This window comes from Chelonoidis abingdonii, chromosome 5 (assembly GCF_003597395.2).
Source record: "Chelonoidis abingdonii isolate Lonesome George chromosome 5, CheloAbing_2.0, whole genome shotgun sequence".
NCBI lineage: Eukaryota > Metazoa > Chordata > Testudines > Testudinidae > Chelonoidis > Chelonoidis abingdonii.
Genome location: NC_133773.1, coordinates 87,877,999 through 87,905,218, shown reverse-complemented (window position 1 = coordinate 87,905,218; position 27,220 = coordinate 87,877,999). Strand labels below are relative to the sequence as shown.

Here is a 27,220-nt window from a genome sequence, read left to right as displayed (position 1 = left end):
CGAGCAATCCCCTGCCCAGGGCATGGACCAGCAAGAGCAGCCCCAAGATGTCCCGCACGACCAGGAGTCTCTCCAAGACCCTTTGGTCCCTGGGGTCTCTTCCTCCTCTTCCCCGGATGAGGCAGTGGCGGGGACGGCAACATCTGGACCGCCCCCAATCGACCTTAGGTCTCACCAGGACTGCTCCGCCGCGTGGCTCTCAACATAAACATACCCGTGGAGGAGGTTCCTGAAGTGGATGACCCAGTAGTCAGCATTCTTTCGACAGAGGCCTCAACGAGGGTGGTGCTCCCCTTTATTCGCTCCATACAGGCTCGGGCAGATACAATCTGGCAAACCCCGGCATCAGTACCACCTACAGCCAAAGGGGTTGAGCGCAAATATATGGTCCCATCGAAAGGTTATGAATACGTTTATGTACGCCCTCCTCCTTGCTCATTGGTGGTCCTATCTGTCAACGAACGGGAGCGCCATGGCCAACAAGCTCCTGCACCCAAATCGAGGGAGGCCAGGCGCATGGATTTGTTGGGCAGGAAAATCTACTCTGCGGGAGGCCTCCAGCTCAGGGTGGCGAATCAACAAGCCCTCCTGAGTAGATACAGTTTTAACACCTGGGAGGCAGTAGGGAAATTCGTAGAGCTTGTCCCACAGGACTCCCGCCAAGAGTTCTCAGCTGTCCTGGAGGAAGGGAAAAAGGTTGCAAGGACCTCCCTCCAGGCCTCACTGGACGCCTCTGACTCGGCCGCTAGAACTCTCGCCTCTAGGGTCGCTATGAGGCACATATCGTGGCTGCAAGCGTCAGGTCTGCCACCGGAGCTGCAGTATACGATACAGGACTTACCCTTTGATGGTCAGGGTCTGTTCTCCTTCGCCTCCAAAGTCTGAAGGACAATCGCATGATCATGCGTTCGCTGGCAATGTACATGCCGCAGACTCAGAGACGGTCCTTCCGACCCCAACCCCAGCGACCCTATCCCCCACCTCGACCGAGACAGGACTTCTCCAGGAGGAGAGGCCGGACCTCTCGTAGACGCCAGTCTGGCCCTCAAGGGGGTAACAACTCCGGTCCCACCAAACCACCGGCGACCTAGAAAGCCAACTTTGATAGGTGGCCGAGACACGTAACCAATTATTCCCCCAGGACCCATCAGTCACCAGACCGCTCACTATGCATTCTCCCTCGTGCGAGCTAACATCCGACCGCTGGGTCCTCAGCAGTGGAACTTGCTACCGTCTCAATCTGTGAACTTCGACCTCGCCTTCCCACCCCCTCCTCGTCGCCTTTTCAGGACCCCTCTCACCACCCTCTCGAGAAGTTTGAGCTACCTTGCTTGGACCATAGAGAGCCAAGTATTATCGCGGGCAAGGGTTCATTCCAGAACTCCTAAGCCCAACGCAAAGGAGGCTCCCGCCCATTCTGGACCTGCAGCTCTAACATTCATCAAAGCTCAATCTGTCAGGTGTCCCTGGGAACATCCTCCTTCGCTGGATTCGAGATTGTACGCTGCTCCTGGACATAGAACGCATATATCCATACACGATTTACCACCCGCACAGAAGGTCTTCGCTTCGTGGAAACTCGCAATCAAACAAATTGCGGCCCATCCCTTCGAACTACTTCCTCGGCCCCCCGAGAATTCACGAAGTGTAATACGTATCTCGACCGCCCACTCCTGTCGTCGCGAATTCCATTTGTCCCATAGCTAGACGACGGCTGAAATCGCGACTTCCAAGGCCAGTACCGCCAATAAATATCACAAAGACCTGTTTCCCGTCTAGTCTGAATATCAATCAGACAAATTCCATCTACTCCCTACCAAAGTAGAAATTCATAGGGCGATGCGACTCCACTTGCAAACCAGCCAGCTGCCCCCACAAGGTCTCTCTCATCAGGACACAGCCTTCCCAACAAACCTCTGTCCGCACCGGCCCAAGCTCTAGCCGGTCACACATGCTGCGTGCACTTCGGATGAAGCACGCAAACTAGCATACGCCCTACTTCAGAACTGGCTTGCCTCGGTCAAACCGTCCAGCAGATCCTACGAACGCATAATCAAATCCCGTCAAGACGATGCCGGGCCCCTCAAGCTGGTCGCGACTCCCCCCCTATGTGCCGTCGAAACCGATTCATCGCCTCAGCCCTCGTTGTCTCTAACAACAGATTTCCGCTCAGGGTGGGGCACACACCTGGGGCATCTCGCACCCAAGTCTTTTCTTGCAGAACTGAAGCCCAATATCATGTCCCGCGAACTGAAAAGCATCCACGGCGTCGCAAGCCACTCGTCAACATCCGCAGGATCCGTTGTAGTTCAATTTCAGCGAGCACACAACGGCCATTAATTACATAAACAAGCAAGTAGGGACACATCTTTCTCACCCTTTGCCAAAAAGCAGCGTGCGTGGACTTTGTATAGCCCATCGATAGTAATTGGTAGCTTCCTTCTCCCGGGTCCGAACACTGTGACCGCCGACCGCGTCCTCCTGCCCACGAGTGGTCCATTCCATCTGGAACACCTCTTCTTCTTCGGATAGTGGGCTTCCCAGATAGATCTATGCCCTCCAGAGAGAACAGGAAGGCCAGTTCTGCTCCACAGAGCCGCCCCCGGGCTCTCTCTCGAACGTTCCTAATACCCCTGAGAAGGGGTCTACTCTAAGCCTCCACCCTTTCCCTTAGACCACAGAGTCCTGCTCAAGCCCCGCAAGACAGCAGCCGTGAAACCTAAAATCGCTTCGCATGGCCAGAGCACTGGTACAAACCATGCTGCGAGACTTCCCTAGCGACTCCGATACCAACGCCACACTGCCTGGATCTATAACGCAGGAATTGGCAGGCTTCACCACCCGACTTCAGTCCCTGCACCTGACAACGTGTACTGTCTGGTTAAAACCAATCGAGCGTCGCGCTCCAGCCAGGTCCAACAGTCCCTTGGAAGCAGGAAACCTTCCACGCGGGCAACATATCTCGCCAAGTGAAGCGTCTCTCATTGGTGTACACAGCGTCCCTTGTTCCTGAAGCCATTCGTTCTGGTCTTGAACTATTACTGTATCTCAAGGAGCAAGCCTAGCACTCTCCTCAAAAAAGGTGCATCTAGCCAGCAAACTCCACCTTCCACCTACGGAGAGTCGCGCAGTTCCACCTTTTCTCACCGATAGTTTCAGATTCCTTAAGGGATGAGAGAGACCTACCCCGCGGTACGTCTCCTTCCCCTTCCTGAACTCAACCTTGATAACTGCTAGGCTCACGCCCTCGATCATAGCCAGTTACCAATGCCTGTTGACTAAACCTGCGCTGAAGACGGCTTCCTGGTCCATATCTACTCTGCCAGACGTTTCTGAGCTCGCATAACTTGGTGGTATGACCCCCATCACTACTTTCACAGAACTAAGTCAGTATGACCACACCAACAGCCTTCTCACCCCAAGATCTGGCCTTCCAAATAACCAAGACATTTTTCTACCCGTCTCTTCCCGAAGCCTCGCATGATCGGCAGGGACCAAGCGCTACACACCTCTGGATGTCCCCGGGCCCATCGCCTTTACTCCAAGGAGCCAAATCCTCAAACGCTAACCCGCATCGGATTTATATGAGTGCGGAGCGTTGAAAGGTTGCCATTTTTTCTCAGAAGCCTCTCATCATGGGACGTCCGATATCCAGAGGCAATGACTGCCCCTCAATGGCCGCCTCATCTGCCTACTCTACCTCGGCTCAAGCCTCGTCCACTGCTTTCTGCTGCCGCACGTTCATGCCAGGAGATATGCTGAAGCATGCTACCTGTCATCCGCATACCTTTACATCTCATATAGCGCCGGTATGACAATTCGATAGACACGCCGTTTGCCACGATCTTACATTCGCAACATCCCTCCGACCCTCAACCGCCTAGGTAAGGCTTGAAATACACCGTACTGAATGGAATATGAGCAAGCACTCGAAGAAGAAAAGACGGTTACTCACCTTTGTAACTGTTGTTCTTCGAGATGTGTTGCTCATATCCATTCCACACCTGCCCTCCTTCCCCACTGTCGGAGTAGCCGGCAAGAAGGAACTGAGGAACGGCGGGCCGGCAGGAGTATATATCCGGTGCCATAGCGGCGCCACTCCAAGAGGCGCCCTGCCAGCCCACCGAGTGTTGCTAGGGTAAAAGTCTCCGACGAACGTGCATGCGGCGCGCGCACACCTACTGGAATGGATATGAGCAACACATCTCGAAGAACAACAGTTACAAAGGTGAGTAACCGTCTTTTACCAGCATAATTATCTAAAGAATCAGTGGGTGTTAATTAAAAATGTATTTAGGCAGGAAATATGACAAACTTATCTCATTTTCCAGAGGCATTCAGAGCACCTATATTTCGCCATGGAACAGACAAGAATGGTTTTAGCTTGGGCTTCAGCAAAAATCTAAGACAGGTGTTTGGTGATGAGAAGAAATATTGGCTGCTCCCTGTATTTACAAGGTATGCTTGAAGAAAAATACTGTCTTTTAATACATGAGATATGGATATCAGAAAGTAGTCAGCAATACTTCTTTTACACCAAATCGTGAAATAAAGCAGGTGCTTTGAAATTAGGAATTTGTAAAATAAATATTTGAAGTATTGTTTATTTTGCTTGTAGAAGTGCTACACTGACTCTAAACTTTTTCTCTGTAGTCTAGGAGATGGTTGCTCCTTCCCAACTTGTCTTGTTAACCAAGATCCTGAACAAGTTTTTACACCTGTTGGACTTAATTCAACAACTAAAAAGTATGTCTGTTTATATCTGCCTTAAGATTGTCATTTACCTATCATACTGTGAATTTCTCCACTTTTCATTTGCTTATTATATTTAGGCAGCTATCACTAATGTGGTCATATATATGTGCATTTTAAAAGTATCCTACTAAGAAACAGAATTTAAGGCATCTATATCAAGTTCTTTTAATTCAGCTGATTTTTCAGTTTCAGACTTTCATCATTTTAAACCCAGCAAAGAAATCTCCCTAACATGCAGTATGAATAATACTGTTTAATGTGGGAGCAATACATTCTATTTCCTTTTTATCAGCTGTTTCTTATCTCAGTTTAGCTGTTTCCCAGTCCATGACTTTTGACAGTCTGTCTAGCCACAACAAATTGTACTTTGAATAGCTACTAAAACAGTTAATTGGTGAGCCTGTTTGAGATATTCCCAAAGTAAGTTCCAAGTTTTTCAGTATAGGGGCTCTTTCTTTTTGTTCTGGGCAGCATCTTGCACAATTAGGCTCCAATCTTGAGTGGTGCTTTTGGGGCAATGTGCAATACAAATGGTAAAATGCCAAAAAAAATCTGTGTGTTTGACTTCTGTATTTATTCTTAGCCTTTACCAATGTGGGATTCCAGAATTGTCAGTCTGTCAGATTCACTCATATTTAGATCAATCCTAGTGATAGTACCTTTCACAGCTGCAATCATTTCAGAACTGGTATAGAGTGATGTAAATGCCTCTTAACCTAGGTAGGTATGGTTACATAATAGTAGCTCATGTCTAACATTGTGTGGCACAATTTTTAGCAATTTCTTATGTAACTGTTGTTATAAGGCATAAGTCCCAATTCTGAACCTTAGCGTCCAAAATGTGGGTGCCTGCATGAACCCTCCAAGCTTAATTCCCAGCTTAGATCTGATAGCGCTGCCACCAGCCAGAGACTCCAGTGTCTGGCTTACTCTGGTCTCCCCAAAACCTTCCCTGGGGGACCCCAAGACTCAGATGCCCTGAGTCTCACAACAAAGGGAAATATCCCACTTCCCTTCCCCCTCTTTACCTCCTCCCAGATTTTTCCGCCCTGGGTACTCTAGGAGATCACCGTGTTTCAAGTCCTTGAAACACAAACACAGAGAGATCAGGTTTCTCTCACCCTCACTCAGAGTCCCTGCAAATGCAAGCTTTGTAACTCTAACACAAAGAGATCTTCTCTTCCCCCCTGTCTTCTTCCTCCCACCACTTCCCTGGTGAGCTGCAGACTCAATCTATAGGTAAAAGAAACATTAACCCTTAGCTATCTGTTTATGACAGCTGTAAGTGTGCCTGATGATTTTTTTAATGTTGGCAGAGATCAGTAGAAGGCAATCAAGCTGCATTCCGTCAGTAATTCTAACATTCATGATAAATCCAAATAAAATTGTATTACTTTATCAATAGACCAACCTGACCTATTATTTTGTTACACGACATGAAATGTTGTCTAGCTCTTCAACTTTAGAAGAATGGAAAAGCTTTCCTAAATATGTAGCAAATCTAATGGAAATCCTTTCTCTCTCTTTTACTCCTAATGTATGTATAAAACTCCTCGTTTTGGCTTTTATGTCCCTTGCAAGTGTACCTCATTTTGTGCCTTATCCTAAATGCGTGTGCTGTCCTTTTGTACTCCTCTTTAGCTATTTGTCCATGCTTCCACTTTTTCCAGGATTCTTTTTTTATTTTCAGGTCATTAAAGAGCTCCTGGTGGAGTCGTATTGGTTTCTTGCTATTCTTCCTTCTTTCCTTTGCACTGGGATAGTTTACTGTTGTGTCTTCAATATTGCCTCTGAAAAACAGACAGTTCTCCTGAATTCCTTTTTCCATTAGATTTTCTTCTCGTGGAGCCTTACATACTACCAGTTCTCTGAGTTTGTTAAAGTCTGCTTTATTGAAATCCATTGTCCTTATTTTGCTGCTCTCATTCTTTCCTTCCCTTAGATTCATGAAATTTATCATTTCATGATCACTGTCTCCAAGTTGCCTTTTACCATCAGATTCGCAGCCAATTCCTCTTTGTCCGAATCAAATAACAAATTGCTGCTACCCAGTCACCTTCTGAAATAAGAAGTTGTCCCCAGTGCATTCCAAAAACTTATTTGGACATTTTGTGTTTTGCTGTATTACTTTTTTAACAGATGACTGGGTAGTAAAGTCCCCCATTTCTACCAGGTCTTGTGTTTTGGATATTTACTTGTTCTAGAAATGCCTTATCCATCACCAGCTCCTGATTTGGAGGCCTTTCGTAGACCCCTACCATGACATTACCCTTGTTTTTCCCCCCTTTCATCTTCACCAAGAGACTTTCAACTGGTTTGCCATTTACCTCCTTCTGGTACTCAGAACAAATTAATGTGTTTTTGATGTACAATGCAACATCTCCTGAACAAGTTATACCATACCCTTCCATCCAAGTATTCCAGTCATAAGATTTATCAAGTCTTTGACGTGACTCCCTAGCAACACTCATTAATCAGAACTGGATAAAAATCACTGAGTACACATTTGAGATCTTCTGCTTCCATGCTATTTCTACACAACAAGCAAACTAGCCAAATCAAAGTGATCTTACTTGAGAAATAAATTCACAGCTCCTCATGGCAAGAAACTCTTAACTTTTGCTGTTCTAAGACAGATTGCGTTGATCCAACTATCTACAACTCAGAACAGTTGTTCTTGCTGAGATTTTGCAGACACTATTGCTGAAGAAAAAAAATGTATTTCACCTCAACCACTGCCATGGCAAAAGGAATGGATTTGCTCTGTGAGGCAGATGACTAGGCTGAAGTATTCTGTCAAATAAAGCAGTTGTATTTTAATTCTATAATATTTTCTCCAATAAAAACTTTGTTTTTACCTGATTATTTTTTAATAATTATTACCTATAAAAAACAGTACTAGTTAAAAGGCTAATCAAGGAAGCGTGGGTATATTATTTCTAGCATAGGGTATTTGTGGCACTTCATACATATAAAAGGAGTAGATATTGATTTAATTATACCACCTAGTTAATTAGGTATGCATCTTTCATTAATAACAAATACTGCTCATATAATTCTTTTTGCACCATGCTGGAAAGCAAGAAAATAGGTGACCATAGGAGGTGGACTAGATTGGGCAGAGATCCTCTTCTCACTGTTCTCCATGGGTATGTCTGCACAGCAGCTGGGAGGTGTAACTCCTATCAGAGGTAGACATATATGCACTAGCTCTGCTAGAGCTAGCCCTTAAAAACAGCAGTGTGGCCGCAGTAGGTTGGGTGGCAGCTCGGGCTAGCTGCACAACTACGGTCCTGTCTTAGCCCCGGGTACGTATTTGGCACTAACCCAAGCTGTTGCCTATACCGTCATGGTCCCACTGCTAGTTTTGGGACTAGTTCAAGCAGAGCTAGCTTGTGTACATATACTCAAGTTGGGAATTATACCTCCCAGCTAGTGTGCAGACATACTCTATGAGGTCGGGGCACAGAGGATGTAGAATGCTAGTAGCACGTTTGCTGTTAGATTGGGGCTGCTGGTATAAGGAGCATCGGTTACAATTAACTGAAGCTGGCAACTGGCATTTTTTTTCAGCTATAAATAAAATGTGATCTTTATTCTGAACTCACTCTCTTTAGGTGGGTTTGGAGTTAGTAAAAACATGTTAACCAGTCCCTAACATTTACCAAAGAACAAAGTTAAAATGTAAGTTAAATGTTTCTCTGTTCTGTTTTAAACAATTACATTTTAGATTGTACTCTGTCTGTGTGACAGAACTAAAATTTAGCCTGTATTAGAATGAAGGTTTGTATTAGAATAAAAGGTTCAGCAGAAAATGACCAAGGTAAGATTTTTGTAAGACAGTTACATGAGCAGTTGTTGTAATGGTATTGGTATTAACTAAAAGTTAATCTGTTTTATTTTTATTTTCTTTTAATTGCATATTAGCGAGAATCACCTTTTTCCACCAAAGATGTTACGAGATTCCCAGAGCCACCTTCTTACTGATACTCAGTCTTGGATGGAAAGTAGTGCAAATACCGAAAATGGCAAAGTTGGTAAGAGATTAATTTGTTACACCCATTGAATTTTAATGTAAATTCTTTTTGGAAAGATGTAATCTGAAAATGGCTGAAGACTTCTCTTTAAATTTGATGTAGATATAAGGAGGGAAAGAATTTGTGACAAAGGATAATATTTAGGGTGCATGTTTGTAAAATGTCCCTTGCATGTTTAAGCCCTCTTATACTTCTAACTATTAATGAGCCTGATGGTGAAAGATATTGAATACCTGCAAGTCTCAGAAAGGATAATATGAATTGCAGCTGTTCACTGGCTCTCAAGATCAATCCCAACATTTTTTAATCAGAGAGGTAATCATTATAGCTAATCACTTGTTCCAAAATATGATGGCACCTTCGTGACTATTGCAGCTAGTGGATGTTGTATAGTTATACATGTTTTTCAGTACTTACACACAGTGGACCATGAAACAAAACTAGGAGAAGATTGGTAACCAAATGTAATGCTGTTTTGATTAATATATTTTAAAAATAATATACAACACTTTTTCTTTACAACATTATTTTTTCCAGTTCCCAAAGGTATGAGCAATCCTGGACTAACCGTGGAAAATGAAACCTAGTTACTGTTAATGGAAGCATCTAAATATTCAAGGAAAGGTAAGATAGTATTTTGTATGTTTTATTTGCCACTCTGCTATTAAACTCCTTCCGAGGTGCTTCTGCACAATAGAAAAGTTATTAAAAATATGCTTGGTAGTTTTGCTTCTATTCTCACTTTGTCAACATTTTTGCTTTTTCCAATTTAATTTTGTTTCTGCCTCAGACATGGAAACAATTTCTCCTGCTTATCCTAAAACACAGATTTCTTGATTGAACAATACTTTTTCTAAATAATTAACTTAATCTTCACAGCACTCTTTAGATGTAAGTATTCTTATTGCCATTGTCTAGTAGGAAGACAGACATGGAAGTTCTGACTTAGCCAAGGCCATACAGCAACTCAGTGCCAAAGCTAGGATTCAGATTAAAGAATTTGTGACTCTTATCCCTGAACTCAATCCACTAGATCAGTGCTAATGTGTTATAGTATTTTGGATCAAGAGAAGTAGGCAGAGACCTAGAAAATAATTTCAGTGATACAATTTGAAATAAATGAACTTGTAGTTTTGTTCTTTCATGCCAAAAAGAAACAACCAATTCCCATTAATCATTAGAAATAATGGAGACTGTAGACATCTATAGCATATTATCAGACTCTTTGTTGGGTTGTGATTGAAAACTTTTACTTTCCGAAGGCTGTTCAGCGACTTCTGTGAATTAAGTCATTTATTTTTTTATTTATTTAGATTTAAAATTATAAAAAGATGTCTGTGATGGATTCGGTCACAGAGACCCCCTTGGGACTATCACCTGATGTGCTGAAACTATCTCTGAGCCCGTTTTCTTTGATGGCTTAGGACTCCAGAATCCTGTCTTGTTGAGCCAGACACACAAGCCTGCTGCAGCACAGACCTAAGATCTGAACAAGGCCCCCAAAACTGCAGACTTAACAAAGTACTGCTGTCTCTAGCACCCAGCTCCCAATAGGATCCAAACCCCAGATAAATGCGTTTTACCCTGTATAACGCTTATACAGGGTAAACTCATAAATTGTCCACCCTCTATAACACTGATAGAGAGATATGCACAGCTATTTGCTCCTCCACTCCTGGGTTAATTAATAAACAAAAGTGATTTTATTAAGTATAAAAAGTAGGATTTAAATGGTTTCAAGTAATAATAGACAGAACAAAGTAAGTCATCAAGCAAAATAAAGCAAAAACACGCAAGTCTAAGCCTAAGGCCTGGGATACACAAGCGGGGGGTTTTGAATTAAGATGTGCAACTTCAGCTAGGCTACTCACGTAGCTGAAGTCAAAGTAGCTTAATTCAACGTACCTGGCCATCTTCACAGCGACAAGTCGACTGCCGTGGCTCCCCCGTCGACTCCGTTTACTCCTGCCAACGAATGGCTATGCAGGTGGTGTCAGAGAGAAGGCTTTGGATTCTTTGACCATGGGATGGCCGTCCAGACCAATGGGGCGGCGGGAAGCAGCGTAGGCGGCGGCTTCCCGCCACCCCCATTGGCCTGGGATGGCAAACTGGCCAGTAGGAGCCACGATCGGCCAAACCTGCTGACACGGCAGGTAAATAAACTAGTCTGGCCCGCCAGGGAGCTTACCCTGGCGAGCTGCTTGCCAGAAGTTGCCAGCTCCTGGTGTATAGGCACTGAAGATAACTTGCTGATCGTCCTGCTTTCTCAGTATGAGACAAGAGTTCCCCTGCTCATGCTTCTTCCTGGTATCCCATTTCCCCACTTACCTCAGGACTTTGGTCTCCTTCCCCCAGTGAACCTAGTTTAAATCCCTCCTCACTAGATTAGCCAGCCTGCTTGCAAAGATGCTCTTCCCTCTCTTCGTTAGGTGGAGCCCGTCTCTGCCTAGCACTCCTCCTTCTTGGAACACCATCCCATGGTCAAAGAATCCAAAGCCTTCTCTCTGACACCACCTGCATAGCCATTCGTTGATTTCCACGATTCGACGGTCTCTACCAAGGCCTTTTCCTTCCACAGGGAAGATGGATGAGAATACCACTTGCGCCTCAAACTCCTTTATCCTTCTTCCCAGAGCCACGTAGTCTGCAGTGATCCACTCAAGGTCATTCTTGGCAGTATCATTGGTGCCCACATGGAGCAGCCGGAAAGGGTAACGATCCGAGGGCTTGATGAGTCTCGGCAGTCTCTCCATCACATCGTGAATCCTAGCTCCTGGCAAGCAGCAGACCTCTCAATTTTCCCAATTGGGGTGGCTGATAGATGACTCAGTCTCCCTGAGGAGGGAGTCCCCAACCACCACCACCCGCCTCCTTCTCTTGGGAGTGATGGTCGTGGAACCCCCATCCCTAGGACAGTGTAACTCATGCCTTCCAATCGGTGGAGTCTCCTTCTGCTCCCTTCCCTCAGCTGTATCATCTAGTTCACTCTCTGCATTAATACCTGTGGAGAGAACATGAAAACGGTTGCTCACCTGTATCTGCATTGCTGGTACATGGACACTCCTCTTTCTTCTTCTAGAGGTCACATGCTGCCAAATATATACATACAAATAGGATGAACACACTCAGTAGATCATAAGCTTTGTAATGATACTTTACGAGACCTTTTGCATGAAGCATATTCCAGTTACATCATATTCACACTTATAAACGTATTTTCATAAAACATATAGAGTGCAACATCACAATGCCTACCCAAGGCTCTGGGCACTATAACACTTTCACTAACTATACACATGATGAAATCACTGCAGCATTGAAATAATCATTCCAAGAGAATCTCAGACACCTACAGAAATTCATTTCCACCCCTTGTCATTATAGGAAGCATAGCCTCAGCCCTCTCCAAAACCCTCTCAAAAAGTCGTTAAGGGATACATTCTTCAAATGACATGCGAGCACCCTATTGAACCTAGTCTTATCTTAGCAAAACAATAGCTGCCATGGAAAAATAGCCGCCTCACTCATCTTAGTTAGTGATGCATGTCATTATGTGCCTGGGACCATTTACATGCTGACATTTAGCAACACAGCCTAGGAAACAGTGAAGACACTCTTTTTTTATTTTATTTTATTTTATTTTCATATTATGGAACTCCATAAAATGACTTCTCAAATCACCTGTAGAATAACCACTAATGTGACAAATCACTAGTCATAATAAGAGTTCCTGGTTATTTTTATAATACCTTATGAAACACAGTTTTTAACTTGGCAGCTCTCAAGGTTCTTGTTGAAATTGTTTGACTATTATCTCATCCACCCACTCGAATGCAAAATCCCAAAATTGGTGGATATTTTCCATTAAAATAAAGGAATCCATTGCTCTAATGGCTGTAGTCAGAAAAAATGGAGTATAACAATGGCCATGGCAATTATCAATACACATGCTCATGTATTAAGCTTTCAAAGCTCCTATTACAAAATTAAAATTATGAAGAAATATATTTTTATTGAGTGAATAATGCTTAATGAATAATTTGAAAAATGTAACCTCTTTCCTATTTGCATATTATCTGTGAGTGGCATATAGACTTTTTTGTTTATATATTATTTGCCTGGTTCTAATGAATATCTTCTATGAATAATTATTAGACTGTACGCTGTTTGTAAGCAGTCTGAAAGTATTCAAAATTTGAACTGTTAGTTTTGATTGGACACACAGCATGCATGCTGTTGTTTCTGTCCCTGATTTGATGAATAACTTGGAATCAGATTTCTGGTCTGAATACTTGTATGTCTTGCTTTTTGTGAGTATTTGCTTAAAAATCACTATGCCTGTGAGGTGGTTGGGGTTTTTTTCTTTTTTTTTTTTTTTTTTAAACAAGTAAAGTTACTCATACAAGTATTCATGGAACACCAACACAAAAGCATCTGAACATAGCTCGTATAATTTCAATATTTTATTCAACTCTTTCTGAAAACTTTTTGGAGGTATTTTCCCAGGACTAATATTTCTGTTACTTACATAACTGAATTTGATAAGTTCTTTCATGTATGTTATATAAACTTTTCTGAGTTGGATTGTGCCTATAAAAGTTCATAGAGAAACAGTGAAAAGTTACATTCACTCAGTTATATTGATGGTAATGAAGAATGAATCTCTCTCTCCAGAGCACCATTATAGTGGCAGCACAACACCACATTTCTGATACTGTGCTACAAGCTTATTTGCACTGCTGTTAGGGGTAGGAGTTCAGACTATATAGTCATTCACTGGTGTGTGTACTGAGACTGACAACTTGTAGCAGTTGTTCTTATGAGGCACATACCTGTCAGAACTGAACTTAGATTACCAACGAATTTCACATAGTAGTTGGCGATAGAATACCCACAAGATGATCACAACTTTTGATCACTACCAGCCTAAAATGGATTGATTTGAAGGCAGCTCTATTGCCAATCCCCGATCTAAACTGCTTAAATGATCCATTATAAGTTGTCTTTTTCTGTAAAACTTATTGCAACAAATGTCATTAAATTGCTAAGTGTGCCTTTGTTTCTAAAATATTATTGGGGTTTTATGCTTTCTCTTCCAGTTCAAGGTAAAGCTGCTGATGAAAGGAAGATACATTCTTCCAAAAATCAGCCGCCATCAGCCAGCTGTTCCTGTCTGCTCCTGTGTGGATATGCTCAGAAGAAATTGACAGCTGATTAGCTGTTGCCATGTCATTGCTTGAAAAATAAGACATACTGATATTTTTGAACTATATTAAGAATGTTTCAACATACACAAATTACTGGTAAAATGCTAAAGGACGTTTCTGAGTATTATGAGAGGAGAAAGGGAGAATCCTTTCATTAGGATTAGCGGGACAAAATTTACTATTGTGAACATTCTAGGGCTAGTTTTTACTTTGGTATTCTGATAGCACAAGAAAACGTAAACTCCTTACATATAGCCCATCCATGCTTTTACATCAGTTTTGAATCTTGATATTATTTATGAATTTCTATAGCCGTAAGTAGGTTATTGGGGGGGAAAAATGATACATTTTGTGCTCCTGGCTTTATCCATGGAAAAGCATTATCAGCATTGATTTTTGGTGATTGAGTGGCTTACTGGTTGGTCGGGTACCATATTTTGATTTCAGATTCTGACCAAGTCAGCTAATTTATTATTTAAAATCAACCTAAGTGAAATAGGTTGGATCATCTTAGGCTATTTTAGTAGACTTGATTGCAGATAGTATCTCCCCTTCCCCTATACAGATATGACTGCTGGATTGTAAACACTTGATTGCTGAAATAACCTCTCACTTAACTGAATTGTGTGCTTACAGTTCAGGTTAATCTTCATTTTTAGTAGAGTGGTAGGAAGAGGCCCATATTTGAGATGGACTGTGTGTGTAAATGGCAGTTAGGGCTTTCAGTTACAGCTGCACAGGATGATTTCTGTGAAATTGGGATTGTTGTGATACAGCTTCTTAGTTTGGGCCAGCACCTCTTTAGAAAAATAAAATATGTGGACTTCATGTTACTTAGAAACACTTTGACCAAAAATGCTTAATCTAACTTGTGGACTTTGAGAAGTACATGGCCCAAGAACATTAATATGCTTCTCATGGCTTGGTAATCATTACAGAGTAATTATTGAACATAAGCTCTTTCCTTTCTCCGTTGTATTTAAAATGTTGCAACTTAATGATGTACCTACAAAGAAACTTTCATTGTCATAACAACATGTAGTATTCGCTCTATTACAGGGACACTGGACATCTGATCACTCACATCAAAAACCCAAACTTGTTTCCCATAGAAAACCTTTTTACAGTGAAAGTAGGAAGGTGATGTGTACATATTCAATCAGATATTGAATTTCATAGGATCAAAGTTTACCAGCCAGATTTAAAAAACAGAAAAAAGTGTATTGCTAGTTTCTGAAACCAAGGAAGTTTCAGTGACACAAATCTTACTCTGTCTTGTGCCTTTATATGCACTACACTTACGGTATTACAGAATGTTTACACAAAATGCAAAGTATGTTAATTGCAAAACCATTTTAAAAATTAACTTTTTTTGTGGGCTAGCTAGAAAAATTAATATAGGGATCTTTAAAATTGCACTTAAGACTATGGGATCAGGGAACAGTTGAGAAGCAGATAGGGAATTCAGCTCTCAAAACTCAGTTGATGATAAGATTGGATCACAGGATCATATAAAACAGAAAGATAAAGTACAGGATATAGAACTGATCTTTATTATTCTTTCTGCATTTGTAATAGCAGGAAAGTAAATCTTTAAGAAACAAGAAATGTTCAGAGCACAGGGAACTGGAGTGAATTACTGTTAATAGAATTTTTTTGTTTCCAGTAAAACATTATTACCACCTCTTTTACAGCCAAGTAATTCTAGATCATTGGTTCAAAATTGTTCTCCTGGGATAGTTTTAACCATTATCACTTTTAGATGAGAATTTTGATCTGAAATGGACCAATGTCTCAGTGGAAAAGTGTTCAGCAGGTATGGTTTTAATGTTATGAGTTTTTTCCTTAAATTTTACTCATCTGAAGACATCTCTTATAGATTCCATTACCAGAAGTGCCAGAATATGATCTATAGATATGGAACATTTTTAAACTAGGCTTTGAGGGTAACACTGTTTACATGATACATGTAAACATTTTGCAGCCAGGATTTCCATAGGCACACTACTTGTTTCCTCAGTGTACTCTTTCAGGAGTTTACTTTGTATCAGTGTTTATTTAAAAGTTGGTAACTGTCAACATGATCAAAGAGATGGGGTGGAGAGAGGACTAAATACTTTAATTTTTCATGCTTTCATAATCTGTATATTTGTTTGTAAGTAATTATTCAGCTGCAGTGTTGTCTGTCAAAATCACGAGTGTGCATTAAAAATATATACATATGAAGTGACATGTCCAACTTCTTAAAAATTAGCTTTAATGTAAGTTTAATGTAATATTCTGTTACTACAGAAGTGTCTTTGCAGTAAAATTCATACCAGAGGGGGCTCCCTCTAAATCTGGATCTCCTTCCTCCTCTGACCTATAAAAAGAGCTCTGTGGGGTTGGGATCTGTGCAGGGGAAGGAAGTAGAATGTGAGCCGCTCTTTTGGGTGGGTTGGGAACAGCCCTTCTCCAGCCTTGCAGAAATAAGGGTTAAAGAGTAATACAGCCTCTGAGGGGTTCCTAGAGCATCTGTGACCACCTGTAATCTCTGGAGCAGCTCTCACTCCAGGGAGGAAGGGGTAAAGGTGGTAGGCCTCCATGTGCATACATGGGCATTGTGTGTGATCACTAAGGTCTGTTTTATGTGCAGAGGCAAATCCCCACATGCCTGTCACAGAGGGGATCATTGGGGAGTTACTACCAACACCACCTACTGCAGATTCTGTGGTAGGATAAAACTGGGCCCTCATTAAATTATTATTCCGGATTTGTGTTTGAGCACTCTGCAAGCTTTATACATGAGGGAAAATAGCTTCTTTTCAAAGCCCTGTGGTTCAGCTGCTATGGTGTTACAATGCAAATGTGAGATTCTTTCCGGGGGGGAAAACAGTAACTCAAGAGTGAGACTGTAACACTGGGAATTGTCAATTACATTGATTCTTTTGATCAGCATAAACTTGCTGGCCACTTGACTGCACTCTAACATGCATGAGACTTGTATTTTTTTTAAATGTAAGAACACAATCCTTTATTTATTGTACCAGCAACTGCTTGTTGTTGCCTAATTCCTGTTAATTATAGCCCAGTCTTGGGATGCACAGACATACCCCTGCACCCAGACACCAACTTCAGTGGGATTCTGGGTGGACCTGAGTGTCCCCCCATTTGGTCCAGGATCTATAATTAAGTCAGAATGAATTTTCCCATAGGTGTGCAGATAATTTATATGAATTAAAATTACTGGACACTCAAGTCTATTTAACAAAATATATTCATTAAAAAATAGGCTAAAATAAGTAAACTATATATCTGCTGGTGCATAAGTCTACATAGCTTTTGAACCCAAATTGCGTAACTGAAATATTTTATTGTAATTTAGAAATCTTTCTCCAGAGAGAGATGGAATTGGCATTTTTATAAAGAAAATTGCAAACTTAAATGTTGAGTTCCACCCATTTACTCATTTTGTAGTTGTAGACCAGGTGCAGCTACTTTGCTGCTAATGCTCATTTAGAATTTTTATTCAGACATGTCTTTATGGACATCATGCGCTACAGTTGAAGTGGTCTGACATTGTCAATACCAATGTTAGGGCATCACTTGAATATTAGGTGTTAAACAATGAAAACTAGTCATGTCTCCACTATAAATACAGTGGTAAATTTTTTTTCAAGTGTCTTTTTTGAAGTTTGTCTAGACAAAAATCAAATGCTGACAGCTAGGGTGAAAACAACATGGGATGTTTCTATCAGGGCTTGTTTTAGAGCATGGCTCTATTTAATGCAGCACACTATTTTGAATGACTGTCTTTTACTCCATAATGTGTTCAAGACAGCAATACCATGGTCTCCCTTCCTAATGGTCAGTATAATAATGTGTGTGGGTTAAAAATCTTTGTTTAGCTTTTTTATTTTGTCCATCTCATTATTAAATTAGTCCCACTAGTTTAGGAGGAAGCTTCTGTTGGCCAACTAACCACTTGGGTACAAGCCATCTCATTGCATAAACTGTAAATGGTGTTAGGCTGCAAAATACAGAATTTTGGCAGATATTAGGAGTGAAAGCTCCTGCAGCTCCCATTTGAAAAGTAGTAGCTGAGGCTCTAGGTTACAGTAATACTGTGTATGAAATAAATGATAAACTGCATAATAAGAGAATGAATTGCTGAGAGGAAGAAACAATGGACCCAACTTTGCTCTGTTACATAAGAATGTTGCCACTGATTCTATATAGCTAGTCTACAGCTGTAAGTGAGATCAGACTTTGGCCCACTATCTCACTGCTTCAGCTATGAGCCCAATGTGGTGTTTTGTATGCAACACACCTAACTAGGTACCAAATGGATTGAGGATGTGACTTGCTGCTTTAGATGATCATCTCTAAGAAGCATTTAAAATATACAGGATAATTTCACAGATGGGGAAATTCTCACTTTACGGACTGATGCTCTCCCCTTGCTTCTTGCTCTTAGTACAGTCTTGAAGGAAGTTGAACACTAGAGTGCACATTAGGTATGTCTTTAACTCCCTGTTATGGCATTCTTTCCCCCACCCCCCTTTACAGCTGGTAGCAAAACACCCTACAAGCTGTCAGAAAAATCAGCTTCCAAGAGCTCCATTTCAAACCAATTTGGATATTCTGTCTTAGTTGTTCTGGAACACTGGTCACTAAGTATGCATTGCTGAGAAGTATATATAACTAATGATGTTGCACAAATCCTGGAGGAGCTTGTTGCTTTTGTTTGTATTCTGTAAACAGTATTATGTATTTTTGTATCATGTTAACTTGCTGCTGGAAAAAAATTAAACTGATTTGGCTTATGCAAGAGATCAGCCATTTGTTTTTAGAATGAATACTGATGGTTTCATACTTCACAAGGTGTTGAACCTGCCTGATCTTAAAACAGCACCTTACACAGTCATGAAGGAAGCTCAGTACAGGATCAGAGGTGAAGAGTGAGCCTGAGCTCATCAACCAGAGGGTGAAGTGCCATTTGAATCATTTCTGTGCTGACACATATTGTAAGAGAAGGAGGCAGAAAGATAAAGCTGAAGCCATATGTCAGATTAGTGGCCCAATTAATGTAACAACTCATGTCTCCATAGTCCTCTGCACGAGAGTATGCTACCTCCTTTATCCTTAAAGTTTTCAGCATTGCCACTGTAGAAACATGAACTTTCTAGAGCCATAGTTACATCATTCAGTGATGTAATCCAATTCTATACCCACACAGAATCAAGGGTTATTTCAAACAGAATGGAAAACAACGAATATAAAAAGTTTATCCCTATAGTTGCCTATGAAAGTACACTAGAACTTTAATACTTAAACTTGCTGATGTGACGAACTACAAAAATAGGGAACAGCTGTATTCTGCTGTCCACTGAACTATAACTGACAATATAATAAACTATGAAAGTTGTTTTTAGGGATGTTTTTATTATTGTGTGAATTAAATCTAGTTTAAAAGGAAAACTCAAAAAGGTTCTAATGTATAACCCTAAGTAGCCAGTAAGTCATCAGTAGCATTTGAACTCAACACCCTCAGGTCCCAAACATACCCTACTAGAGTTAATGTACCCTCCCCCTGGACCAGTCACTACTGAGGGATTGAACCCATGGCTGGGGGTTGTACAGCTGTTGAATTCTGTAAGATTTTTGGGGTTCTTTGTCTACACCTGGAAGAGGAGTGATGAGTGTCAGGATTCAAAGTTCAAAAAGAAGAACATGATTCAAAATGCTGAATGTACTGCAAAATTCAGGCCACTTACAAGTCTATACCGGTTAGTACAGTAGGCAGTTCTTGTGCTGATAAACCAATAAGCAGACATTTCAAGGGGGAAAGCTTTTTTTTCTACGTGGATAGCACTTAAGCTTTCATACACTGTATCATTTCTTAACCTAGACTCCCTTTCTGGGATGACAACTCCCCCAACCATGACGACTGTACAAACTCCATTAATAAAAATAAACATGCTTTTAAGATTATGGAGATAGTCCAAAGGCTTTTCTGGTTCTGAGCATGGGGAAGAGAGCTGACTTTTCAGTAAGAGAAGTGCCATGTGATCATGAATTTGCTGCTGACTCTGAAGGCTGTACTTACCTTAGTGTAAGAGAATTTCTTCAGAATAAGGCTGAGAGGTACAAAAGCAAACCTATTGAACAGATCACACTATTCACCCACAGAGGCTAGGAAATCTACGGTATCCCTCATGTACAACAAAGTATGTACAGTAGGTGAAATTGCACATGCATTATGTTAGCCTGCTGCATTACTAAACCCTATTCTCCCAGTCCACGTTTCCTTCCACAAAGCTGACTTAGTGAACCCCTCACATATTTTACAGCACTGTGCCAGTAACAGGTCCAGTATAGCTAATGTGAAGTGGATGGAATTTCACTGTATCTCCCTCACCAGTAGCACTGTTTTGTGGAGGGATGTTTGGGTCAAATTAGCACTAAGACCACAGGGCATGTAATAGGATTTAGCCTAGAGCAACAGAAACAGCATCCATCAGCAACAATGCTCCATAGCATGTTGCAGGTGACTCTAGAGCTGGGAGAGTTCCTGTGCCTAATTGCACACAGCAGCGGTTACATCCTTGACCTTGTCCCCACACAGAGTTGCACTGTTAATGTAAGTGTGGTTGAATCTGACCTTTGACAGACAATCGTACACAGAACTGAAGATCACGTCTCTTCTCTGCTAACTATTGTCATCAATGACGCTGTAAAAGAAACCAAACACACAAAAAGCAGCACACTTTGGCGTGAGTGATGCATCTGCTGCTCTGTATTTGATCAGAAAGCATCTGTATTGGCACAATACACTTGCCTACAGCCTCCCTTTGCAACCCTTTATTGGGTCTCTCATTGTCTGCAATTATTTTCTTCGTGCTGGAACTGTGAATAAGAAAACTTCCTTCAAATTCACCATTCTCTAGAGCCCACCTCCTCTTTGGCTCCAATTCTGAAAGGCCCCTCCTTTATTCTGTCTAGCTAAGTTCTTACAATCTGGTTACTTGGAATCTGACAAATAAGTCCTAGTATTTTGGGCTGCAATCACCTCCTTATAGTAGACGGCCAATACTGAAGAAGCTGTGCCTGGTCCCTTAAGGCCTGTCAGTTTCTTGTGACTATTCACTCTTTTTGCCAAACATTCTTGGCCCAGCTGTAGAATGCTACTAGCCACTGCTCCTGCCCCTCTTGTGAAGAATTCTTCTGAAAACAGACTAGTTCTCAATATACACAGAAGGCCCTCTTTCTGAAAGTAGAATAGGAACAGGAAGCTGTATCAATCTTAAATATAGGAACATACAATCAATTCTCGCTGTTGAAGCAAGCTTAGGCATCAGTCCCCTGACAATAGCTCTGTGATGAAAGATGATAAAGGGACTGCACTATACTTTACCCAGTACAAGAGATGCTTCTATGAAGGAATACAGAGGAACTTGTATTGCCGCTGGCTGTGCTGGACCAGATCTGTAGATAAATAAAGGGCTCTAGCATTATCAGTCTAACATCTTTGACAAGCTCTGACATTCATACACTGTGTGCTTATACAAACTTTATTTTTAGACTGATCTTGATAGGTAGATAAATATTTTTGTTAAAATGAGGAACTGCAAACAAAAAAGAGTGCCAGCTTTCTTTACTCAGGGACACTGAGAAAAGAGCTGGTGGCCTGACCACATGACTCAATCAGCCACCTTTGAATGTTGAGCCACAGGGCCTTCACCACTGATTTAGCTTATATTTGGTCTTATTTTTAGTAGACGCTCAAGCACCTGCATTACATTGTGCAAAGCCCAGATACCACGGCTCTTAATTCAATAGGGTATTTCCAAAAACTAATCTAAAAGTTGTACTGTTGCAGAAAACAGTTGCACTTCAGCTAATACTATTTTCAGTTGGGATGGTCAAAAGGGGCAGGCAGCAACAGAACAGCAATCCTGTGTCATTACACAAAAGAGAAGAAAGAACATAAAGTATGTTTGTGTGATGCAGCCAAATATTCACATTTGATTGCCTCCCCTATCTCAAATCAAGCTACCAACATAACATTTATGTAGAGTAGAACCTCAGGGTTATAAGCACCAGAGTTTTGAACTGACCAGTCACCCACACACTTCATTTGGAACCAGAAGTATGCAATCAGGCAGCAGCAGAGAGCCAAAAAAAGCAGATACAGTATAGTACTGTGTTAAATGGAAACTGCTAAAAAATAAAGAGAAAGCTGCGGCTCTCTCCATCAGTCAGGAAAGGAGACCACGCCCCCTCTCTACAATGCTTCTGGAGCAACTCCCGTTCAGGGAGGAATTAGCCAACAGTTAGTAGGCCCAAGCCTGCAGTCCAGGCCAGCAGCAATTGAATCTGTGAGCCCTGGCCCTAAGCCAGGGTGGGGCAGCCAACAGTTAATGGCTCTGGCTTGCAGTCAGGCAGAGCAGCACAGCAGTCTAGGGGGATCAGCTCTCTGTTGCGGCAGATAGCAAAACTGTCTGGCATCCAAGCTTGGATGGATGACAGACCAAGGCAGGCCTCTTGGGTGGGGTGGCAGGAGTAGGGGAATGCAGGCCCACCTGACTCCACTGCATCCCCGCCCAGGGCCCTAACAGTGGCGGAGTGATCTGCCATTGGATCAGTGTGGAATCAGGTAACACGCTGTCTGGCTTGCCATCAGTAACGCAGCCAAACCCTATTCGGCTTCCCTGGGCTCCTTCCTACAATCCCATTCAGGGGATACCTTGGTTCCAGGGTCATCATTTGTCTTGCAGATGTGAACCGCTAATGGCAGCCCCAACAGCTCCAGCAGTCCCTCCAGGTCTCTGGCACTGTAGTGGCCTCCGGCGGGTCTGAGCTCCAGCAGTGGTGGGGAGATGTCCTGCTCCTCCTTCCTAAGCAGTCATTTCCCATTTTGTATGTATGCAACTGATTGTTTCTTCCTCAGTGGAGTGCTTTGCATTTGTCCTTATTGAATTTCATCCTATTTACTTCAGACCTTTTCTCCAGTTTGTCCAGATCATTTTGAATTATAATCCTATCCATTTACCAATCTGGGAGGGGTTGCATCATCTGCAAATTTTGTAAGTGTACTCTGTGCCATTATCTAAATCATTGATGAAGATATTAAACAGAACCAGACCCAGAACTGATCCCTGTGGGACCTCACTCATTATGCCCTTCCAGCATGACTCTGAACTGTGGATCTCTAAAGAGGAGTCAAGAATACTTTCCATGCCAAGATAAGTCGGAGCTCTAGAATGTTTACGTGGAGGCAAGCTTAATGAGGGAATTAAATTTAAAGGTACCCCCATCCCTGAGTGGAGGCTGTGTCATCAGAAATTTGGCAAACAAAGCTGTTGAGAAGGGTACTTCATTGCATGCCTGAAGAGGATCTTTCCACAAGTTTAATGAGGAGATGCCTTCTTATGGGACTGTGACCATCATGTTCACGTGGTGAATGCTCGATATATACACAGATTTCAGCTACCCTTTCATGCAGCATAGGTGAAGTCTGGCATACTGTGTGACAAATGCATGAGGCCGTGTCCTAGAAGTCTAAAGTATGTTTTCGTTGGTATCTTTGGATGATCTTTTAGTTGATTGATAGGACTTGGTTAGTTTGGAATCTCTCATGGAAAGTGAGTTCTCACTGACCTTTAGTCTAACAGTGCTCCTATGAACTCTACACTCGGAGTTGGAATCAATATGGATTTCTGGCTGTTGGTTTTGAGACCTAGTAAAGCAGAGATCTTCAGAATTAATTGACTAGAGTTGGTCACCTGTTGCAGTCATCTTCCACAAGTCAGTCAGTTACTGAGGTAAGGACAGACCTGGATTCTCTAGATGAGCTGCCACTATTGCTCCATTCTTGAATACTCTTGATGCTGTAGAAAAACAAAAGGGCAGGACTCTGTATTGGTAGGAAGATGTTCCTACAGCAGGACAGTTGTTGGCATGACTGCTTTTTTCTAACGGTTGGGACAGAGGCCCAAAGAGCCCAGTTGCCTGTGATTTCTTTTGAGGAGCAGAAGACCTCATTTGTTCCATTGTTGAAAAGTTTGTTACCCTCAAATGGGAGGTCCTCAATGTTATCTATACCTCCCTGGAAATGGCCATGGATTGAAGCTATGATAACCCCTCATGGCTACTGCAATGGTCATTGCATGTGCCATAGTGTCAAACATCTAGCACAGCCTGTAATAATCCATGGGCAGTCAGTTGAAACCTGTCGTGGTGGAGGGACATGTCACCCTGGTATTCCTTACAGAGTTTTTAAAATTAGGACAAGCTGTTTCATTTTATAGACAGTTATATTTTGAGAGAAGGGCCACATTGTTAGCCTCATCTGAAGACTAGCTGACAAATACACCTGGTGACTGAACAGGGACAATTTGTTTGGGTTCTCTTCTCTAAGTATGGACTTATGAGGACTCTGCTGTTTTGATTTCTCCTGAACTGTTGCCACTGAGAGAACTGGGGTTGGATGTGAATAGAAATACTGAGAACTTTTAGGAAGGCCCTGGTATAGCCTGTCAGCAACTTTGATTTGGCTGGAATGGATACAGGTGTATGTCAGAAGTTCTCGCAGGCTCCAGTAGACCTTTATGAGCAGACTAGATTTGTTTCCTTACTGTAAAAGAATGTTAAATGTTCAATACCAGCACAAGCTCTTTGACTACTTCCAGGGGTATATCCAAAGTTTCTGCCATGCACTTCATCAGGTCCTGGAATTAATATAAGAATGGCCATGATGAGTCAGACCAAGGGTCCATCCAGCCCAGTATCCTGTCTGCCGATAGTAGCCAATGCCAGGTGCCCCAGAGGGAGTGAACCTAACAGGCAATGATCAAGTGACCTCTCTCCTGCCATCCATCTCCACCCTCTGACACCATTCCTGGGGTAAGCCATTAATGGACTTAACCTCCATGAATTCATTGGCCTCAGCTGAGTTTAATGTAGGTGGACACACTATCTCATCAGAGGAGGAGGAGATTACAGCAGAGATCAGCTGCACTTCCTCTGGTAGCTGCTGGTGTTCTTCAACTCTCCTCCTGCCTTAAGTAACTGGCTTGATTTGTCTTTTTGGGAAGGGCAATTCTTCCCTACAGAGAAGGGGAGGAAGCAGGCTTCCTGGAGTACGGCTGCATACCAGTAAGACCAAACTAGTACAGATAGGAATGTTGAGGTGGAAGAAATTGAGGACAGTAGGGATATGATGATCCCTGTGAAGCCTAGACTTCTATTACCTCTCACAGACTCCTTTCTACAATCCCTTCCTGACTCCGAGCTGGCTATCCAGGGAGGGAATGGTGGACAAGTGGGAGATGATTCTCTGCTATGCTCAGCAGAGGAGGAGGAGGAAAAGGACTGTACCTCCATTAAGGGAGAGGCAGTTCTGTCAGGTGAACTCTGTCTCCAGAGGTCAGTACTGGGAATACTTCTCTAGCCTAGCATACCAGTGACTCCAAGGCTGGGGGTTTAGCTATCACCTCCCTTAATATTCTGGAGGAGACAACTCTGGTACTGTGCATGGTTTAGGTTCAGACAATAGTTGGTGCCAAGGTAGTGTGTACCAATGTGTATGATACTAGGACTACTATCACAGAGGCACTTGGTTCTGAGGCTTGAGTACCAAGGCACTCAGTGCTGGGGTAAATGCTGAAGGGCTGCTACAGAGAGCAGCTCTGTCCACTGGGAGTCTATACCAGGGAAATGGAATGGACCTTCTCAGGGTCCTTGGATGAATGAACCCAGGATAAGTCATGGCCCTGTTGACCCTTGTGTCTCAGTCTGCCAGGTGCCAGGGATGGCAACCTATGTCTGGGCTTATCTTTGGAACGGTGCTCCTTTCTGCCTGTTGCACATCAATGCCAACGTAGTGGCAAATGAGTGGGGCCTCTGCGTAGATGTGGCCCAGGAGCTCGGGGTGGAATCACTGCTCACCAACACACTTACAGAGAGTCTAACTGGACAGTAGAGGCCTGGCTGCAGCTCTCCTCTCAGCATCTGAGACGGCTTGCATCAATTTGCTTTTGTAGAAACAGCTTGAAAGGGGCTTCCCTCACTCTGAGTTCACTTGGAGAAAGAGCAAGCAGATGGAACATCACTCTGGGACATGTCCTTCTCCAAGACAAAGCAGGGAGCAGGAGCACCCATCATCAATAAGCACTGCAGTGTCACATGAGGGACAGGCCTTAAATCCCAGTTAACTTGGCTTCTGCAATAATGCTAGTACTCCTCTACAGGGAGCCATTTAGGCTAATTGAATTATTGTTTTGACAACAGTAGTAAAAAAAACTAAAACAATCACAATATGCAAAGAAAGTGAACAACTGCAGGGCTTCCATCTTGCTGCCACAGGCAGTAAAGTGAAACTCCTGAGCCTGCTCTGCCACTGATAGGAGGTGTGCATAAACACCTATGGCACAGGCTTGGCCCCAACAGAACCTGCTGCTAAAAGAATCCTCTCACTCGCATGTGGTGCATGTGAAATAAGAGTGGAATCTGTGTGGACAATCACTCAAAGAACATCACTAAGTTCTCAATCATTTGCTAAATTTCTTGAATATCTGATGGATCTTATCTCTTTAGCCATCATGCCACCCAGCACCTACTTAGCTATAACACATAAACCAGTGCCCAGAGAGTTCGACACAGCTGACCAGAGAAGCCAAAATGCAAGTGACAAGAAAAGGAACATTAGGCACAACAAATAAACAACAGCCTTGTTATTCACATTTCCTTTAACATAAGCCTATCTGGTGACAGATTTAGAGGAGACTGGGAGGTAAGCAGGAGCCTGAGATGAAAATTCTTGGACTTAGAATAAAGAGGCACGTCTCTAAATTTCTGGAACAGTTCAATTTAAAATATGTACATAGATTTGTCTCCACAAAGACATTGCCATGTCCACCTTTGAAACAAGTTATTCCGATTTTAAATGGATAGGAGTAATTTGCTTCTTCCTATTTTTTAAGAAAATCTGCAATTTACAACATGCTAGCTCACAAAATGAGAGGTGTCCATTTTCAAAAAACTGACATTCCTCCCCAGGTTTAATAGCTCCTTGTTAGAAACTAAATCTCCTTTGTGTTAACTTTGCAAAAGGAACTTGAATACATGCTCTATAGCTGTGACTGGGTGTGATGACAGCTCTTAAGCATGTGGGCAGATCATAGCCGTTTAAGAGTTCTCTCTCAGTGATAAAACTGAATCCTGATTTCACGCTGATTG

The 27,220-nt window shown here is 42.4% G+C and overlaps 1 protein-coding gene across 2 annotated transcripts in view; it reads left to right on the top strand.

Annotated features, from left to right (window-relative positions):
- ZDHHC2 (zDHHC palmitoyltransferase 2) overlaps positions 1–18,809 on the top strand; it is a 62,605-nt gene extending 43,796 nt beyond the window's left edge. For both annotated transcript variants that reach the window (XM_032770056.2, XM_032770055.2), the window contains 5 exons: positions 4,332–4,458; positions 4,654–4,746; positions 8,683–8,792; positions 9,330–9,416; positions 13,892–18,809. In XM_032770056.2, the coding sequence (XP_032625947.1) occupies positions 4,332–4,458; positions 4,654–4,746; positions 8,683–8,792; positions 9,330–9,379 (380 nt within the window). In that variant the 3' untranslated portion in view covers positions 9,380–9,416; positions 13,892–18,809. The remainder of the gene's footprint in view (positions 1–4,331; positions 4,459–4,653; positions 4,747–8,682; positions 8,793–9,329; positions 9,417–13,891) is intronic.
- The last annotated feature ends 8,411 nt before the right edge of the window (positions 18,810–27,220 follow it).